The sequence below is a fragment of the Eschscholzia californica genome, unplaced genomic scaffold, assembly GCF_041429995.1.
Source record: "Eschscholzia californica isolate CP2 unplaced genomic scaffold, dmEscCali1.0.p SCAF_3, whole genome shotgun sequence".
Taxonomy (NCBI): Eukaryota; Viridiplantae; Streptophyta; class Magnoliopsida; order Ranunculales; family Papaveraceae; genus Eschscholzia; species Eschscholzia californica.
In genome coordinates, this window is record NW_028238420.1 from 54,083,362 (window position 1) to 54,105,570 (window position 22,209).

At 35.6% G+C, this 22,209-nt stretch overlaps 1 protein-coding gene across 1 annotated transcript; it reads left to right on the forward strand.

Moving 5' to 3' along the window:
• The first annotated feature begins 2,272 nt into the window (after nt 1–2,272).
• On the forward strand, nt 2,273–3,796 carry LOC147551901 (U-box domain-containing protein 28-like). Its single transcript, XM_086672408.1, has one exon. The coding sequence runs from the start codon at nt 2,427–2,429 to the stop codon at nt 3,660–3,662; it is 1,236 nt and encodes a 411-aa protein (XP_086528534.1). The 5' UTR covers nt 2,273–2,426; the 3' UTR covers nt 3,663–3,796.
• Nucleotides 3,797–22,209: the final 18,413 nt, after the last annotated feature.

Below are 22,209 nucleotides of genomic sequence, written 5' to 3' on the forward strand. Positions count from 1 at the left end.
AAATGCAACTTTTCCCCTACAAATTACAATTATTGAATAATATGTTGAGAAGTCAAATCTGCAAGGAAAGAATTAAAATGTCAGTGCATAAGGTTAGGTTTGTGGGAAGTAAGCACCTCGCTTTCATATTTATTGTAGGTTATAAATTGCAATTTTTGTGGACCTCGAATTGCAATATCCATTCAGCAGAGCACGAAGATGAATATGAAATAAATGCTTGTACAAACACCACAAATAAGCAATTGAATTTGTTTTCTTTGCGAAGTTTCTTAAAAAAAATTATCTGGCAATTTTTTTAACAAAAGGTTAAAATTTAGCTTACTCGTTAGACAAGCTTAATTTAAATTGTTTGTGTATTATTTGACATGTACATTCTAAGTTGTGGACAAACTTTTCACATTCTAAGTTGTGGACAAATTCTTCAACAAAAAAAAAAAGTTGTGGACAAACTTTTCTTTGAGATGCACAGTCTGGTGATGGTGGTTTGTAGTGGTCTGTGGTGGTGGTGGTGGTGGTGGTGGTGGTGGTGGTGGTGGTGGTGGTGGTGGCAGTGGGGAAATTTTTCTACTTTGGGGCAATACCGTCATTCAACACTTATTCAGATATCTGACTTTGTTTCAGACTTGTTTTGAAGTCTGAAAATTATGGCCTCTTTTTCAGCCAATTCAGATGTGGACTAATTTCAGCTAATTTTTCAGATTTTCTTCATTTTGAAAAACAAAAATCTGAAATCTGAATTAAATCCCATTTCAGATTTCAGATCTGAAAACATTAAAAAACAATCAGCACCTAAGTCTTGGTTAAACTTTTTCGAGTGACTTGTCTAACTATCAGTGACCTAAGTTGATGGATTGTTCACCATCTTCCTTTCATTTATTGGTAATCTATTGGCATATTGTGGCATCTTCATGAAGAAAATGAACAATAAAATTCTAATGAATAGCCCGTAATATTTCCATTAAAGTTGGTATTGGGTATTGACTTCCTTCAATCTAATTATACAACCCAAAGTAATTGTTGAAGTTCTACACGAGAATGAAGGCTGGAGGGAGAAAGAGAGCTTACGGTCTTGAGGGAGAGAGATGCGACTAGGGGTTACTACAGAAAGGAAAGATAGTGCAGACAAGAGGGAAGTTTCGAGAAAGTATTTATCTCATATGTTAATTAATCATAGTGGTGTTTGTCGGGTCGGTCTAAGCAGGATCTGTCTTGGGACTGGATCGTTTAAGGGCGGCCCAACCTGAACTGGTCCGACCAGTTTACAGGGCAAGCCTGCCCAAGTTACCCTCTAAACATGATTAATTAACATATGACATAAATATGGGAACCCAAACCAATCTTAGTTCTGAGTTAATATAACGTTTAGCATTATTATTACTAGAGAGAGAACCTCTTCATGTTCGTGACCAAGTTGGCATGATGGTTTGGCTTCCAGAAAGAACCAATCGGACCTCAATCCCCCGAAGGCATGAGACGAAGATTTATAAGAATATAAAATTTTTCAATAAAAGTAAATCTAGAATAAATTAATTTATAAACTATAACTTAAGCGGCTACAAATCCCACCCAAAGTGGATTAAAAATAATGATTGTTGTCTTTATTGTCTTCGTCAAACAAAATTATTCCGGGAAAATACTTTGAAATTGTCACCAAATTGAATTGTTATCTAAAGTTAAATGTACCATTAATATATAATAGAATCAACTAATTTATCTTAATTTTGTTTTTGAATCATCAATGTGTCTCGAAATCTAGACCTCTAAAGTGGAAGATTAAATTTCTTAACAGCTTCCACTCCAACTCAAGGTTGTTGACCAATTTATCAGAAATTAGTTTGGAAGTAACTATATTCACGTCATTATAAGATTATATACCATATTTTAATCTCACATCTCTCAGAAAAAAAAAAAAAAAATTTAATCTCACACCCTATCGTCAATCGCGTTGGAGTTAATACCCGTGACCCGCTTAAAAATTCCAGGCCGACCTGAAAAAAAACTCCATAGACATTAGAGCAAGCCGAACCTAGAAAGCGAAAAGCTTCCCAGCTCTTCCGGCGTGAAGAAAATTAATAATTACTTTCTCTCTCTATCTCTTTCTTTCTGTGTAGAATTCAACGGTCGCCGAAAACCCACTAACTCTTCCTTGTTTGGACCCCTCACTATTATTATACTAAACAAAAGCATATTTGTGAAAGTGCTCCCACATTGACCAAATCATAATTAAAATACTCACTCTCTCTTACGTCATACTTTTACTTTGACCCTTTTTTCTCTCTTTCTTCATAACCCACACTTCCTCTATCTCTCCTTCTCAATCTCTCTTTCTCTCTCTAGAAAAAACTCTCTTTACCTTTTATTCTTCATAAATACTACTTCGAATCACAAAATCAATAGTGCATCATCATCAAGAAAATCAGAAGAAGATGGTGAAGAATGATTTATTCATCACAGTTCCGAATTTCTTTAAATGTCCGATCTCATTAGACGTTATGAAATCTCCTGTTAGTCTTTGTACTGGTGTTACTTATGATCGATCTAGTATTCAAAAATGGCTTGATAATGGTAATAATACTTGTCCAGCAACCATGCAAGTTTTACAAAGTAAAGATTTTGTTCCTAATCTTACTCTTCGTCGTTTGATTCGTACTTGGTCTGATTCAATTGAAAATCCATCTTCAGATCATCGAACTTCTTCACCTCCTCTTCTTTCTCAAAGACAAATTCAGAATTTGTTCAAGAACATTGAAGAAAGAAATCAGAATTGTTTTGATTGTTTGTGTAAAATTTCTGATTTTGCTCAAGATTCAACTGAGAATAGAAAATTCTTAGCTAATATCAATGGTTTAATTCCTCTTCTTGTTGGTCTTCTTAGTAATAATGCTAATCTTGATTTTGATCTAAAACTCAGAACAGTTAGGGTTTTGGAATTACTTTTACCAGATTTTCTTGAAAAAGAACAAATCATGAGATCAATAGTGAGAAATCAAGATCTATTGTCTTCAATTGTTTTGATTTTGAATAAAGGAAGTTTAGAATCAAAGATCAGATCTGCTAGGTTTTTAGAAACCCTAGCTTTTGAACAAGAATCAAAACTCTTGATTGGTGAAAAAGAAGGTATATTAGTTGAATTATTGAGTTTGATTAGTAAGAATTCAGATTCTAAAGCTATTGAAGCTGGATTATCTTGTTTGATCTCATTATCAATGCCTAGAAGAATCAGATTAAAGATCATTAGATTAGGATCTGTTGGGAAATTATCAAAATTATTATCAAGTTCAGATTCAAGTTATATAATCGAGAAATCACTGAAATTACTAGAAATGATATCAAGTTGTACAGAAGGAAGAACATCAATATGTGAAGATGAAATATGTGTAAAAGGAATAGTTCAGAAGATGTTAAAAGTATCAAATTCATCAACAGATCATGCAGTAATAATATTATGGAGTGTTTGTTATTTATTCAGAGATTCAAAAGCACAAGAATCAGTAATCAAAAGTTCATCAAATGGATTATCAAAGATATTATTATTGATGCAAAGTAATTGTTCATCATCTATTCGTCAAATGTGTGGTGATCTTCTTAAAATATTTCGTGTTAACTCTAAATCTTGTCTTTCTAGTTATGATACTAAAACTACACATATTATGCCTTTTTGATATTCAATCAAACTTCAATTTTTTTGTTTATTAGGGTTTAATGATAAAGAAACTCTTTATGTTATTGGATTGTAAATCAACAAAAATTTTGTAACGAATTTAAAGAAATTTATTCATAACTTCTTGTTCTTTAATTTATGGGTGCTTGTGGTTTGGAGGCTGCCGCCGATTCCGGCGGTCATGGTCTAGAGAGAGACGTACTCCGACTAGGACACACATTCCTGTCAGAGACGTACTCCGACTGGGACACACACTCCTGTCAGAGACGTACTCCGACCGGGACACATATTCCAGTCAGGATTCAGTCGGGATGTGTCTTGATACTTGACCCAAAGATCTAACTTGACATTAGGCAGAGTCGTCCCAGGTGAGTTAGGCATCCACGCCCTGGATATGTCGGACATTGTATTTGATATGCCCGGACATTGTATCTCTACTAGCGGTTCGAGAGCTAATATTGATATGCCCGGACATTGTATCTCTACTGGCTGTTCGAGAGCTAATATTTGACGCAAAGATCTGAATTAACATCAGACAGAGTCATCCCAATTCCCAGTGAGTCAGCCACGGTGAATCTTCCCAGGTGAGTCAGGTGAGTCAGCCATCTTCCCAGGTGAATCTTCCAAGGTGAGTCAGCCATGTTCAGCCTAGATATGTATGGGGCATAGTAACTCATATAGTCTCTTTCGTGCCCAGCTCATTTGAGTTGTCTTCTTAGGATAATTTTGGGTATATGTGAACTAATTAGGTCCAATTAAACTAGTATTCAGTTTTGAACTGGAAGTTCTTGCTTATCCAAATTACAAGATTTTTATATTTCTTTTTCTTAATGGGGCAATATCAGATTTCTTAACATGGGTGGAATGATACATGACAAATCTGACTATAATGTCAAACTAGTGATGAATAAAGTTTATGTTGACTGGCCAATCCTGATGTACTTAAATGGGGTTGTCACTTTTCTCCCGAGGACAGCAAATGGTAATTCCGTTATTTACGTTTTCTTAAAGGATTAATTTTGTTTTGGTCCCCAATTTTTTACCTATTCACTTTTTTGGCCTCAATAAGTATTATGTAGTTCGATTTGTCTTCCAAAGACCAACAAATTTTTAATTTTTCCGGAACAATCCTTGAGAGCCAAAATGGAATTAATGCAATTTTTTTAAAAACATAAACGCCGCCACATTTCTCTATTTCTCATCCACTTCACCTCCTCTCTCCTCCATTTCATCTTTTTTCTTTTCCATCTCTTTTTCATCTTCTTCATTTCTCTCCTATTCTTCTTCACTTCACCCCTCTATCTTCTTTCTTCTCACTCTTTCTCTCTTTGTCTAAACTTCGACGAAGGGGCTGCCCTTCGCCGGATGACCAGATCTGACCAGACTTTTGAAGGTATGATTCGCATATCTAACCAGTCGAGGAGGTTCCCTTTCTCCAGAGTATTTAGAGAGAGAAAAGAGAGAAACGAAGAAGATGGAAAAAAAATTGGATTAGGTCGCCGGCAGGAATTTTGTCGGTCGACGACTTTTTGCCGGAGGTGAGGAGGATGGGATGAGATGAGATAGAGGAAAGGATCAGATGAGATAGAGGAGAGGATGAGAGGAGGTGAAGTGGATGAGAATATAGAGATGAGGTGACATTTATATTTTTTTTACAACTTAAAATTACTTCCATTTGGCCCCAAGGTTAGCTTGGGATTTTTTTTTTTTAACAAAAAAGGTTATTTTTCAAATAGCCCCCAACTTTGTGACCAGCTTCTTGCCTAGCCCCCTACTTTATCAAAAATACCCAGATGACCCCCTTTTTGAGTTTCCGTTGTAACTCCGTTAATCAGTCATCTCGGCATTGTCGCCAACCTTTGTGGAGAGAGAGAGAGAGAAATGATGACTGGTTAACGGAGTTATAACAGAAACTCAAAAAGGGGGCCATCTGGGTAATTTTGATAAAGTAGGGGGCTAGGCAGGAAGCTGGTCTCAAAGTTGGGCATTGTCGCCAACCTTTGTTTTTTTTTCGAATCTCTATTCTCTTCCGTCCACCACGTTCGACCACCATCACCACCATGATTTATCTCCCTTCCTCTCCCTCTCTCCTCATCCATCTCTCTTTCTTCTCTTCCCTTATTTTATCCCCTCTTCTTCTCTCTCTAGTCTTCCGCCGAAGGGGAAGATCCCCTTTGTAGGAAAACGACAATGGTGTGGGGATTTTCTCCAAACCATATTAGTATTTCTACACAGGAGATTTTCCCCTTCGCCGAAATAGATAAATATAGAGGATGGAGGATAAAATGAGAAATTTTCCCTCTTTAAAATTTTACTACCTAGAAAATTTGTATAATTTCACAATTTCCTTTTTAAATTTTGTACCACGTTTTTTTTGTTTTTCTAAAACTCCGTCTATAAAAATCATTAATTTTAATTCCGATTCTTTTTTCATGTAGATTAAAAATAGAATTACTCAATGTGAACATATGAAAAAGAAAAAGTTTAACAAATTGAACATGCTAGTTTTAACATTCAAAAGTGCAGCCTCTAGTGACACAGAGACTTTTTTTTTTGTTGACAATAGTGACACAGAGACTTTTTTTTTTTTTGTTGTTGAAACGACACAAAGACTTACCCAACTATTAAAAAAATAAAATTTAGTGGTAAACAAATGTGAAATCTTCCTATTTCCTCCATAGATTGCTTTTGACAAATGCCCCAAAGCTCAATCATTAACTATCTAAATAATAGTTATTCATAAATAAGAATTTGAAACCTCACCTTTAGAAAAGAAGAAGCCGAGATTTAGTAAGACAACCTATTATTATAAAGCAAGTAGATAGTAGTTTAATAAGTGGTATTGTTAAAAATTCAAAATTACTATTAAGATAATGATGGAGAAAGAGAAAAGTGGGTGGCAATAAAAAATACACTTGAGTTAGAAGCAAATGCCGAAAATCCTGAATTTGTAATGGTTGCTGAGTCAGTTTTGGATATTTTTAATTTGCTAGGGTTTTGTATGGATCACACAAACTGTCAAAAGGAATAAGATTAAGAGAGGGAGAGAGAAGAATAGAGAAGAGGAATATGTGGGGACCCAAAAAAAGGGGAAAATAAAAGTAGAGAGAAGGTGTGACCGTGCGGATTCCGCAAGAGAAAAAAAGGGTGAGTTTACTTTGGTGAGTGGGAGGGGATCTCGGTGTAAGCCACACTCTTCAATGGAACCCACTACAAACTCCCTTAAAATCAGCTTCATTGGTTTATGTTTCCATTGCACTTTTCCTTCTTTTCTTCTTCACTATATTATATTATATTGTTATTATTATTATTATTATATTTAAATTTTTGTATGACAATGGTTTCACATCTCAAAGTTTTTTTTTTTTTTTTTTTTTGTTGAGAGTTTCACATCTCAAAGTTGGGCCAGAATTAGATACAAAATATAATAACAAGTCAAAATAATCTTGATGTGAAAAACGCCTTACTAAAAACAAGTAAAAAAGCAAGTAAGTTTCCAATGAATTGATTGAAAAGAAATAAAGAAACAAAGACTTAAACTAGATCAAATGAAGTAAATCGGCGAGAGAGGCCTCTGGAAGAGTGTCAGAGTATGTGAGTCAGGTGAGAGAGTTCGAGAATTCTTAGTAACGATTCTACGACTATATATGGTCTTATCGAACAAATCGATATTAGTTAAGAGATTGACTCCCAAGTGATGATCCAAAAAATGATCATCAGTTGACTAGGGTCAATAAGTCAAGAAAAGACCAAAAAATTCAACGGCTAACCTGTATCAAGTTACTAGAGATGTCAAATCCGAGAGAGGTCTACCACTAAAGCCCAGAACTGAGAGATCGATACGATTGTCTTAAGCACTTAAGCTTTGTTTTAACTCAAATACAACTACATCTGTCATGAGATTACGGAAAAGACGAGGGGGTCCGCGTAAGCGGGGTCGATACCTCAATTTCGAAACATGGGGAAGGAGGCGGATAAAAGTGTGCCTAATGTTTTACCGACTTAATCTCGCATCATATTTAAGATCCTAATCGGCTACTATTTTAAGTATTCAACTAACTTGGGATACAAGAGTCGCGCAGGGAGAAAACCTTTCTAACAAAATAGACACAATCGAAACACGGTCTATCCTACATGGTCTATCCTAAATACCAGATATCCTTCGGTTACTCTCGAATAGAGTATCGAATATTTGTAAGTAGTACAAAGTTTATAAGGTGTGAAAATTTTTATATGGTCTCAAATTCATACCAGTCTGAGAGGTCTCAACTGGACAATCCAAAGGAAGAACACCTGTAGATAGTTTTTGTAAATTTGAATAATGGGAGTCAATGACACTAGTGTGGCACTTACAAGGAAAAACTGGGACGACTTAGAGGCACGTCATCAACCAAAACAACCAGGGGCGGACCCACGTTGGGGCCTATGGGGTCACGTGACCCCATCGTCCCCGAGCCAAAAAATACTAGATCCCCAAACTATCCTGAGTGTTATTACTGAATATATATATTAATAGCTCCAATTGATCAGTAATGAGCGTTCGGCTCACTGGAGTTGTCTAAGGATTACCGCGTTGTAAGTTAGAGGTTCAAGCACCACCATCCTCTCTTGTCCTTTAAATTTTTTGGTTAATTCCTTTAAGTGATTTTAAAGGCGCCCTTCCAAGTTGTATTGGCGCCCACCTAAGAAGCAATTATTAGATGGTCGAGTATGAAGAAATGGGGGCATCAATAACACTTTGAGCCGCCCTTTTAAAATTACTCATTTGTTTTTGCTCTTACCTTTTCTTGTGTTTATCATTTGACACTTTAAATTTCCTTTTTAACTCCTAGTAGCGTCAAATGATAAACATTCAACCTCTAGTAGCGTTATTTGTATCATCATATAATCCAAATGCCCTCTTCATCTTTTAAATTTATATATATATTTTCTTACAATATTCTTTTTAAATTCACTCTTATCTCTCTTTCACTCATTCCTTAATTTCTTTATAGCCCATGAATTTGTGAAAAAAATTTAAGATAAAAGGTCATACCCATTTGTTTTTATATAATTTAACTAGACTAATTATTTATTTAGATTTCGTAGCATTAATTGAAAGTTTTTTTAATAATTTAATTATAACTAATTTCGATAGAGATTCTTACTGATGCTCGCCAATTTGGCATTGGTGATGGTATTTGTTTTTTTACTATTTAATATAATCAAATGTGCCCCCACAAAAAGAACTTTTTAGGTCCGCCACTAAAGACAATGTCTCAGTGATATATTTTGTGGAAGGCAAGACTTTGGTAAGAAATTTGTAACTGAAAGAAATAACCCACTGGATTCAAGTCGACCCTAGCCCAGAGCAGAGGTAAAACCTGTATTGGCCTGGAATATGGGTCGGGATGGCGTGAAACGATAACAAAGTTACTTCAAACAAAGTATGTGAATAAAAATAATCAAACACACAATTTTAGGATGTAGAAAATGGTCGTTTGGATTAAAAAAAGGGTCCATGGGTTGTAAGTCCAAAATAAAGTTCAAAAAGGGTTTAAGGTCCAATCTTCCCAAAAAATGAATTTTTAGTCATTTTCCATTTTGGAAGAAACATTGTTGATACATAATGTGTTTTGTATGACGCATATAAAAAAAATGAAATAAAGTATGAAACTTTAACAATAAGTAACAGGTAATTTATGAAACAAAACAAGAATCAATAAACAGAAAAACACTGTAACTTTGACATCTCGACATACTTTAACTAATTTGGACTAAATATCCATTATAAGTATTATTTTGACTTAAAATCTTATATTAATATTAGGGTGAACTAAATGTGTGTTTAGGTGCAGATTATTGGACTAGAAACCCAAAAATTATTACAAAAATTATCATGATAACAAAAAAAAAACTAATTTTTTTTCCTGTCAACTAAGTAGAAGTTACCAAAATATTGTAGGTGATAATAGGTCAATTTTAAAATAATATTGGTAATTACTATTCAGGTCATTTTCTAATTGTTTAGTTCCCATATACGCATGCTTATTAGACATCATTTTCTCTTTCAAGAAACTCAAAAAAGTTTTAGGGTTTTTATTTTCTTCTTGTTTGTCTTGTTCTCTAATCTTCTTCTCTGATCTTTTTTTTTTTTTTTTTTTTCTTCACTAAAACCACCATAAAACCAGAAGAACAAGCTCACAGAACCCTATTTTTAATGGAGAAGTCCATATCTGAACTTCAAATTTGTCGCCTTGATGAACTCTCGGAGAAATGCCAAGTTTAACCGGATTTGGTGAAGTTCCTTTGCTGAATCCTTGGTTGTTATAATCACACCTACTATTGTTTTGTGATGATGATGAATAGGAAGAAATATATGTTCTTCTTATTCTCTCTCTTTCAAAAACTGAAACCCTAATTTTGGTGATGATGTTGACGGTGAATTTGATAATTTGATGTTAATGTTGATGATTATGTGCACCCAGATATGGAAACCATAATTTATTTGATAATGATGAAGAAGAAATTTTTTTGACTGGAAAAAGAAACTTTATTTTTTTATCTATTTGCAAATCGAGTTCGCAAGATTTGCAACCCAAAATTACATTATGAAAAGCTTGCAAATCAAGTTTGCAATTTATATTTTGCTAACCCCCGTTTGCAATGTACATTTTGTAAGCTCCAATCTACATTTTGCAATTCTAATTTGTAGGAAGTGCAACCGAGTTTGCAGAAAAAATAAAGAACGCGTCGTTTTTTTTTTTGGAAAAATGTATTGAAGGTGGATCTTGTTGGAAAACTAATAAAATATTAGTTCCAAAATATATAAATTTCATAGAAATCCGACATCTCAAGAAAAAATTATACAATTTAAACGTCAAAGCTATAATTTTATGGGAATGTTGGAAAGAGAGGAATAGGGTACTGTTTGACCATTCACATTACAACTCGGTTAAGGTTAACACTGAAATAAAAAGGAGACTAGAAGAGATGCAGATCCAACTCACAGGTAACATACTAACATGGTTACTTCACCTACATCGGATACTCCAGTCATTATACCAAAGTGGATTCCGCCACTTGAAACTTTTCATAATATCAATGTAGACGGCGGAACCAGAGAAAATTTCTCAGACACTGGAGTTATTATAAGAGATGTGGAAGGAAACTTAATTAAGGGTATGACAACATTACTACCACCGCCAACAACAACATTTACAGAAGCCATGACTATATTACAAGGATTGGAACTGGCGAAGCATCTACACTTGAAGATATTATATTAGAATCAGATGCCAAAACTATTCTTGACTGGATCCTGGAAGACCCACAATCTATCCCATGGAAGTACAAAGCTTTAGTGAAGGACATTAACGACTTCACTAATTTATTTTCTACTGTCCAATTCTCTTTATTGTAATAGAGTTAACAATAAAAGTACGCACTTACTCGTGCAACACGCACTTGAAAACAATGTAGTTAAACTATGAGACATTTCTGATATACCGGTACCTATAGCTCACGAGTTGTACTATGATATTAATTAATGCATCTTTATTTGTTTTAAAAAAAAATTAAACAAAATTGATAAAAGAGTACTTCAGTCTTTATATGTTTTTTGACTTGAATAATAATTATGGAGTGTTCAATTCTTTTTTTACTTATTTTCGATATTGTTTTGACCTATTTAAAAAAAATCTCTTAAAAGTAAATCCTTGAGGCTGGAGTCAAATTGGACCAAATTCTTAGCCTATATTAGAAGCTCTTTACGGCCTCTCATTTGCAGCATTAATAACGTCAGAAACTCTCCAACATGTTATCAAATTTGGGTTTCTTAGATGATTTCGCAATCTTAGAGATCAAGATCCCCAGAAGGCACCTTAGGTCCTTAGGAACTAGTAGTAATCATTTTTCTTTTGATAAATCTTCAAAATAACTAATGAAGGTTTTATAATTACAAACATGCCTCATAAGTACGCATTGCAACTTTAGAGATATGAAAAATAACATATTTTGACCCCTAAGAATGTGAATCTCAATATAGAATTGAGACATAAGAGTGATAGATATTATTTTGAATTTTACATTAGACATGCTCAAAGATTTAGAAACCTAAAAAAACCCAACCGATGCGCTCCTTCCTCTGCTTTCATGAATGGATCATCAAATTACCTATTCATCATAAACTTAGGTACACACTACCATAATTAATCAAAATAGAGAAAAATAAACCCCAAGAGAAGAAAAGATTCAACCTTGTACATAATAAAATATTACCCAAGACCAACATTTATTCTTAGATTTATGTAAATATAACAGCTTCATCATCGTCTTCATCACGCGGTTTACATGATAATATATGAATTACTATGGCCAAGGATACATTAATTTATGATCTTTATGTTTACTATATTCTTGATACTGGTACATACCATCATGACGAGCAGTCCAATTGCAGTTCTTAATACAGATAAACATGTCTCGATTAACATTGTAAATCTCAAAAGATAAATCAACATTTCTTCCAGTTGAGTTAGTCCACCAAGTATGACACCAGAATAATGTTTTCTTAAAAGCATGTGATCTGAATTTCCATGTCACAAACTCGGTGTACGCTAGTGCATGCTCTTGTAGATCATCGTCTTTTGATTTGCAATGTACATTGAAAATCGTTTCTTCCGATATATTATTATGCAAATAAACATGGTTGATTGCAAACTGACCCATACATTCTAATGTTTGTATGGCAAGAACTACTGCAACCAAAGCAAGAAAATAGCTAAATCTATTTCCAACCTTACTCATTCTCACTGTTTTTCTTTGGGATTGTTGATTTTGTGCAAAGGGTCTTTCTTTTATAGCCAAAATTTTCTTGTTTAGAATATCTAAAAGATATTGGCATTTATTGATGAATTAAAAGGAGAAACCCATTGGTGCAATTTAATGATATGAGCAGCATTTAATGGATGCATTTATGTTAAGTAATTAAGGAAAAGGTGAAAAAGTTAGTTATGCATTTATGTTAAGGTGCATTTCATTGAAGCAAAATCAGCCATTCTTAGAGCATCTCCAATGCAAAACTGAAAAAAAACTCAAATAGTCCTATATGTCAAGGCTCAATTGAGTTTCTTTTTCCTATATGTCAATGTTGAGATCCTCAATTCAAAAGACATCTCCAATGCAACATTTTAAAAACCTAAAAATAACTTACTTGTCATTTCCTAGATGGTTAGATTTGCTTTCAATGTTGAGTGGTCAATTGAGATCCTCAAAAGAAATCTCAAATATTGAGTTTCTTCTTGAGATATCTCAATATTAAATGATGCCACATCATTTTGAGATCCAAATTGAGTGTTGCATTGGAGAGTTTTTTTTACAAAAAACTCAAAAAATCCTAGGTGACACTCTAAGTTTTTCCATTTGAGTGTTGCATTAGAGCATCTCCAATGCAACACTCAATTTATATCTCAAAATGATGTGGTATCATTTAATGTTGAGATATCTCAAGAAGAAACTCAATATTTGAGATTTCTTTTGAAGATCTCAATTGACCACTCAATATTAAAAGCAAATCTACCCATCTAGGAAATGACACCTAAGTTATTTTAAAGTTTTTAGAGTGTAGTATTGGAGATGTCTTTTGAATTGAGTGTCTCAACATTGACATCTAAGAAAGAGAAACTCAATTGAGCCTTGACACATAAGACTATTTGAGTTTTTTTTTTAGTTTTGCATTGGAGATGCTCTTAGAGCTAGAAATATAGAAGAAAGTGAAATAAGGCAATCCTACATGGTCTCAGATGGACAACCAAAAAAAAAATCTAAAATATATCCACATCGCAAGTCTTAATTAAAGCCTCATATGCCATCTCTGCAACTCCAAAATTTCGATTCAATCGCAATCAAAAACTCATATTAAAAAGATCAGAAGACTCCTTCCGCAATTTTTAAGAATCATTTTTTCATTCATCTACAATCAAAGCAATGCTCCAGTAGACAAATTAGCAAAATGAGCGTGTACTCATAGTTGTAACAGAATATGGATTGTAATACTTCCTCCTATGTTATCATTGTATTGTAATAGGACTTTTGTGTAGTAATATATGATTTCTATTCGAAAAAAGTTAATATTTGTAAATTAAAAATGAAATTTACGATTATATTCGCATTTTAACATGTACCATGCTCATGCCTTGATGGCACGTATCTCGCAATCATTTTTGGGATGCAGGTGCAGCAAAAGAAATGTAATTACCGTAAACAACAAATTTATAATGTGAATTCTAATAATTACAATATACTAGATGTCCCATTTCATAGACCATGTCCAAAGTTGTTAAACACAATGAATATAATCTTTCTTATCGTAGCGAACTACGATCTTATCTCATGATAAGACAAATGAATATTATATCATCTAGTCTCCTGCGTAACTGGCATGTCTCTTAGGCTGAACAAAGATCAAGGTTCCTCGCATACTTTCGACAAACCTCTTTTTTTTTTAATCTAAAAGTAGATTAAGGCTCGGGTTGCGAAGCTAACTCTCATCCGCCTGTTAGGTTAATCACACATTGGTTGTGGAAGTGGCAGTGGGTGCGTTAATAAGTACGGAAGAAGTCTTACCTCTTGAGCTAGCTTTTGGGGTGAGAGAGGCCCAAGACTATCCAACACTGGTATCAGAGCCCAGGTAATAACAAGTCTCAGCCCAATAACTATTGAAGTTAAGCCAATATGTGAGGGGGAGATTGTTAGGTTAATCCCACATTTGTTGTGGAAGGGGCATGGGGTGTGTTAATAAGTGTGGGAGAAGCCTTACCTCTTGAGCTAGCTTTTGGGGTGAGAGAGACCCAAAACCACCCAACACTGGTATCAGAGCTGAGGCTAGATTTATTGTTCAGAAATATGAAAGGAAAACAGTAGTATGCAATTTACACATGATTCAAGTTAATTCATGAATGAGAGTTGAATGCAACTAGAATGTGAGATATCAGTGTGTAAACACGTGATATAAGAGACAGATCAAGATGAAGAGATCCGACGATTAAGACTATTCCGAGATATTTGAAGATATGTGAAGATCCACAATATTTACTTTCATATATTTGGAATATCTCTGTAATATATCTAATATTATTATTAGATAAGTTTTATATTATTTCCTAGTTTAGTTAGGAGAAACCAGGAAACCTTGAACCCTAATTTTTCTATAAATATGAGAGGGTTGTAGGGAATCAAATTCATCGAGTTATGTCTGACCAATGTAACCGATCAAACCCATATACATTTGTATGTGGTGATTATTAATAAAAAATTATTTCTCTGTGGATGTAGGTCTTGAGTATCCGACCGAACCACGTTAAAATATCGTGTCATTATTTTATGTTTATCTATCCGATTATATATTAATCGTGACTTTATCATATTTCCGATTATCACATAATCGTGACTTTAACATATAATCGGATACCATATTAAAATCACGATTATATAATAATCAGAGATATGATAAAGTCACGATTAATGTATAATCGGATAGATAAACATAAAATGAATGACATAATATTTAACGTGGTTCGGTCGGATACCTAAGACCTACATCCACGGAGAAATAACTTCATTATTAATAATCACCACATACAATTGTATGTGGGGTTGATCGGTTACATAACTTGATGGTTGATTCCCTACATCCCTCTCTTATTTATAGAGAAATTAGGGTTCAAGGTTTCCTAGATTCTCCTAACTAAACTAGGAAATAATATAAAACTTATCTAATAATAATATTAGATATATTACAGAGATATTCCAAATATATGAAAGTAAATATTGTGGATCTTCAAATATCTCGGAATAGTCTTAATCGTCGGATCTCTTCATCTTGATCTGTCTCTTATATCACTTGTTTACACACGTATCTCAATAGTAAGGAACATTTGGTTTGTAAGTTAGAGAAAAGTTTATATGGGCTGCACAAGCACCATGATAGGCCTAAAAATAGGCCTATCAAGTTTTTAGCGCCGCTGCCGGGGATAGGTTTAGTAGTTAGGATATCGTTTGCTTGTTTGTTCATTAGTTTAGTGTTAATTTCTTACTTAGACGTTTTTGCTTTATTTGTTTTTTTATTTTCTTAAGTTTATTTTTTTTTTAGGTACCATTTCAAGGAAATAGCTAGAAGAGACATAGGAGCGAAGGAAAGGAAGGAATCGTGAAGAAAAGCGAAAAGTCGATAGTATCGCATTTTATCTCTTCTTTCTTACTTTTGTGCGATTGTTAGTTCTATAATTGTTAGTTCCCATTTTGTGATTATGTGTTACCATCTTTGAATATTGTTAGATCATGGTCCGTTCTTATAACGGTTGGCCATTCGATGTTGATGATGATGAGCTTATTTCGAGGATTCCCCGCACTAACCGACCTGATATGACCTTAGGTGAATACCAAAGGATGTGTAGAGATGTTTCGATTAGTGAGGGGAATAGACCATTTGAGTCTGACCGATCTCGTATGACCCTAGGAGAATACCGATGGATGTGTAGAGATGATCAGATTAGTGATGGATATGGTCCGACATCAAATATGTATAAGAGACCTTACATTTCACACTATTCTGAGACCAATGATTTTAGAGGCAGGTATGATCCTAGTATGTACGGTGGGAGTTATTATCAAGAGTCTTCATTTAATTACACTTGTGAGCCTTATCATGAAGAGACTCTTGAAGATAAATCTCAATTAGAGTCTGTGAGTCGTCTGACTGAAATGATGTTACAACTTGAAGAGACACAAGATCGATTTGAACAGACGCAGATTCAAATGCAACAAAAGTTACATCAGAGGTTTGAGTCTCTAAATCATCAATTAGAGTCTCTAAATCGTCCATTAGAGATGATGATGTCACAATTATTAGCCGACGAGGAAGGGGTTTTACCACCCCAAACTCAAGAGGGTACTAGGTCCGATGGCGAGGGTAATACGTCATACCCTAGTACTAAGTTAAATGTCGACGAATCAACTGAGAGGACCCAAGAACTTGAACAAACTGATAACCTTGTTGTCTCGTTTCCTCACCATGTGTCATCTCATCATGATAGGACTACATTAGATTTTGAGATTCAGGATGATGGCTCTATGAACAAGTTTGGGGATGACACTATTTTGAACTTTTCAATTTTCGACACTTGTAGGGAGTCAGTCTTAGATGCCAGACATGATGTTATAACTGACTGCGAGGCTCCAGATGCCTTTGAGGATATTGATAACGTAGTAGTTAGAGACATGTTGGATAGTTTGTCAGACTATTTACCTTAGGAAACCATGGACCTTGACTTGGTCCCCGAGCCTATTGCCTTACCCTTAGAGTCCAGTTCAACCTTTCACGTGATCTCAGACTCGGTCGTTGATCCCTTTTGGGACATTTCAGACCTCTTTCCTAGAGTGTCTATGGACATAGTGGATGTTCTATCCACTAAGCTTCCAGATGACTTTTTGCCTTCGACTGACCTCTTAGCCCTTCACTTGTATGCCGATCCTTTTGACGACTTCTTAGTCGTCGCCCCTAGCATTTATGCTTACTTAGTGGACCGTGCATCCACTAAGTTTGGGGATGGCTTATTTTCTTCAATCGTCTTACTTGCACTTTATAGTTTCTACATAGTTGTGAGACGATTATCATTTGTATATAGCTTTCTTTGGGTTGACCTCCAAATCTTTCGTCTTTTGCTTTATGATCGTTAGGCCGATTAATGGGTCTTGATGTTTGTGGGTATCATCTCTGGAAACCCTCCACGAGACATAACTCGTGTTCTTGTGTGAAATCAATAGAATCAAAGGCTAATTGCATAGCTCAATGCAATCGTGTATACCCACGTAAGTGGTAGATTTGTATGTGGTCATGTCTTTTATGTGATTCATTCTCATGATATTTGTTGATAATTTAGGAGCAATTCTTATATGTTTTACTTCTAAGGCGTGGTTTGTTCCAAGTTTGGGGATGGCTCGAGCTTGACATCAACTTGGAACCTCTTTATACATGAGCCTTGGTAGTATCATCTTTTATCTCCTTCGGTTATGGTAATATCTCTCCACTCTTCTCTTTAGATTGATGTGTCTCTTTATCTTTTGGTGAGTATATGCTTAGAACATTGAGGACAATGTTAGTTTTAAGTTTGGGGATGCGGGATATGACCATAACCAATGCATGACCATGGGTTTCAAAGACAAAAGGGTTCAAATTATCCAAAATTTGAAAATTTTGAACATTTTAAGTAGATTTGCATGTGATTCTAGTGATAGTTTTAAGAATTTTGATGCATATGTGTCGAGTTGATGAGTTTTGTGATTGCTAATGGCCTTTGCATGAAAGTCGAGTCTTTTAGTGTTTGTGTTGTGCCTTGTGAGTGACATCTTATTGAAGAAGAAACATTTCTAAGATACCTAAAGTAGTCATTAGTGGAGACTTAACCCATGTGAGAGCTCAAAGCCTAAATTGCCATTCGAGTGTACTCTTCCGCGCTAACTCCGAGTAGAATGAAGAGCTACTCAACCTCGTAACTTGTAAAAGAGCTCATTTGATCTCGTGTGCTCAATTTCCTTAGCCACTAGGAGTGACATTAGGATAGCGAATTAACCTTGCCCTTGTAGTCCATGAAACCTAATGAGAATGCCAACTAGAGGAAAGTGGATACTCCATCACCATCCATCATCTTATATCCCGAGAATAAAGACATGAGATAGAAGAATAAAAGAATGAAGAATGTCAAAAGCAAGTATGAAATGAAAAGTTGATTGCAAGAATAGAGTTGTGCGTGTAGTATTTTGTTTTGGTTGATTGTATTTGTGTTATGAAAAAAAAAAAAAAAAAAAAAAGAAAAAGAAAAAAGGAATGAAAAAAGTGATATGAAAAGAAAATAAAAAAAGTGAAATAAAGTGATTTTTGTGTATGTTGAGCATGTGTTAGCTATTTGGTGTGAGTGATGTGATTGTAAATATGTGTTGGTGTTTTTGTTCATGAATAAGTATTCGAAGCAAGAAACAAATGTTGAGATGCTTAAGAGGTTCTACCATAATGAAGAGGTCGAAATTCTCGGGAATCCACCACCATCACATCATCTATTGTATCCGCTAACCTTTAGAAGGCATTTTTAGAGGGTAGAATGAGTGAGAAGGGCGAGTGAGCTTCCCCACTCTATTAGTGGCTAATTCCTTTTCGAAGATCATTCGTTCCAAAATGTTGTCCTCACCCCTTTTTATGTGTTGAGTCCTAGTTAAGTGATCACACTCACACATACGAGCGAACCATTCTTGAGTGATTTCATATTTGGAGTGTATGTCCGTGAGGCCGAAGTCGAGGCGAAATGTACTAACTTGGGAATCAAGGTTTTGTGACTTCGGAACATAGATGTGCTTATTATGGTATGACACTTGCATTTTAGGGTAAGATCATTAGTGAAGGGGCCTTTAGCCTTTACAAGAGCTTATTTACTTGATTCATTATGTGTTGACATGCTTAAACCCTTTACTATATCAATCATGCTTATCTACGATTTGGATTTTGGACCCTTGTGTATTTGAAACCATGATGTTTGTGGGTGTCATCTATGGAAACCCTCACGAGACCACACTCGTCCACTAGGGCAACCTAGGGGTTTAACGGCTCGTTGCATACGCTAAATGCAACCGGGATTCCTCCGAAAGTGAGTTAAGTTTTTCTTTTGTTTTGCTCGAGGACTAGCAAAATCTAAGTTTGGGGATGTTTAGGGTGTGGTCGGGTATAACTTAATAACTTGCGCTTGGTTCAGCAGCCGTCGGATGGAAGGTGTACGCGGATCTAAAGGGACAGGAGAGTGACACGCGTCCGGGATCATAGAAGTTAAGCAACTTCGGGAAACACAAAACAAGAACAAAGGACGAGATGCTCAGCAGCCGCACGATCTGAAGAACGCGGTAGCGGACGACCAAGATCAAAACGTGGGCTCGGGATGCACGGAGTTAAGTTGCAACGGGCTACACAGAAGCATCAACCGTCGATCTGGGACACGCGGAGAAGAACGGTCAAGATTAAAACGTTGAAGTGGGGCTACCGGGTTAAGTTGCGTTGCGCTCCACCGGATCAGGCTTATAAGGGCCATTTCGCTGCTTAGCGTGAATACGGGAATTGGATACACCGGTCCCTAGAGCGCGCCACGTGTCTTCTTGTATCCCGCGTGCCCGAATTTCTACCGAATATATCCCACCTGGTCAACAGTATTTGACCCAACTTTGACCTTGATTTATTCCTCCATCCGGACTCCGATTTGACTTCCATTTTCTCCTACGGACTCGTCTCGACCTTTACTTTTCAACCACACACTGACCTTGGCCAAATTACCAGAATGTCCTTGACTCCAAATGACCAAAATACTCTTCGTGCATCTTTTCCTCGTTTTTAACCGTTTTTCACACCTAACTCTCCAAAAGACACCTAATCAAGAAAACCAACCATTTTATTATAATAAAGACTCGAAACGAACTAACTCGACTAAATTAAACGACTCTGATGGGACATTTTCATGACCCATCACACCATGATAGTGTTACAAAAAGTTTGAATCGTTCAGGATCAAAGGTATCACAGGACAACTTCAGATAATTGTGTTTTCGTTCATATCCTGGTGGATATTTGATAGTTCTGCCTCATGGTGTTGATATGTTGATTGTTGGTCAGGATGCTAGTAAAATTAGCAGGTTACAGAAGGAACTAAACAATTATTTCGATATGAAAGACTTGGGTCCAGCAAAATAATTTCTCGGCATGCATTTCTCTCGTGATAGAAAAGCTGGAAAACTTTGGTTATCACAAGAAAGATACATTGAGAAGGTTCTAGAAAGATTCAATATGGACAAGACAAAACTAGTGAGTTGTCCATTAGCCAGTCACTTCAAGTTGACTCGTGATCAGTGTCCATCAAATTAGAAGTGAGAAAGAAGAAATGGAGAAAATTTCTTATGCTTCAGCTGTAGGAAGCTTGATGTACGCAATGGTGTGGACGAGACCGGACATTGCATTTGCAGTTGGAGTAGTAAGCAGATTTCTTGCCAATCCAGGCAAAGAGCATTGGTTAGCAGTGAAGTGGATTTTGATATCTTGGAGATACGTCTAATGCCCGTATATGTTTTGGTAATGATAAGTCATTATTAGTCGGTTACACAGATGCAGACATGGCAGGAGATGTAGACTCCAAAAGGTCCACATCATGCTACATATTTATATTTTCTGGGAGAGCAGTGCCATGGCAATCTAAATTACAGAAGTGTGTAGCTTTATCTACTACAAAGGTAGAATATATTGCCATTACAGAATGTTGCAATGAGATTTTATGGATGAAGAGGTTGTTCGTGAAACCTCTCTCTTTAGATCTGTTCTAGAGAGAGGAAAGGAAATGGAGAGAGAGAGAGGAGAGAGATTTTTTTTTTTTTTTTTAATGTTTGAAGGTCGCCGGCCGGTCGGCGACCTTGCCGGAGAAGATGATGAGATGGCGTAAAGATGAGGTGGTAGAGAGAGGTGGTAGAGAGGTGATGAGATGGAGGAGCCTTTTTTTATAGCATCTTCTAAAATTAGAAGCCCCTTAGCAATAAAAAGAAACATAAAAGTCAATTTTATTTGACTAGTTTTAAGAAAAGTCTTTATTCCCTGGAGAATTTTCTTTATTCTCCAAAGCCGCGGCCATATATTATACTAAATATTACATATCTTCACACGTCTTCAAATATCTTGGAATATTCTGAATTCTTCTTGATTGCCGGATCTCGTCTTTTCGATCCATCACGTACATACAGGTGTTACACACGAATATTATTTCTGGAACTCATCTTGACCGCCGAATCTCTTATTTTCGATCTGTCTTATATCACGCATCCTATTAAAAGGGACTAAATGAGGATGAAGGGGACAAAAGGGAGCCCCAACTCAAGGTAAACTTGGTCGAGCAACTATTTGGTCAAGCCAAAGCTTACTCGGTCGAGCTGTTCCTTGGCCGGACTAAGGTTGCTAGGTCCGGCCAAGGCAAGCTGCTTTAACACCCTGTTCCTAGCTTCATTCTTCAAGTTCTTCATTTATTTTGTAGGGGTTTTCTTCTTGATCTTCTTGGTTTTTGTGTGACCATAGTTTTAAAAGCTAAAAAGCAAGAAATGGTTTTCGTTGGGCTTGATTGTATTTGACTTTGGTTCTCATGTTTTTAAGAAAAGCTTCCATAGTGGTTAGGATTTGAAAGGATGAAGATAGAGTTTTGATTTGAGGCAACCAACATTTTTTTATGGGGATCTTATGTTATCACTCCTTAGGGGAAACCGCTTTCTCCACAGAGAGATGATTGGCATGTAAGGATTCTTTTCTGTCTATCGTAACCTCGCAATACAATCCAAAACGAAGACTCTCACTCTTGCTTTATGATATTCTTCTTTTTCTTGCTTTAAAGTCTTGTACTCCATGAATGCCTAATTGTTAATATACAATTATGTGTAATTTGATTTGAATGTACCTAATAAATCGATGTCGGTTGAAACAATTTGGAGTATCTTTCAATTGATTT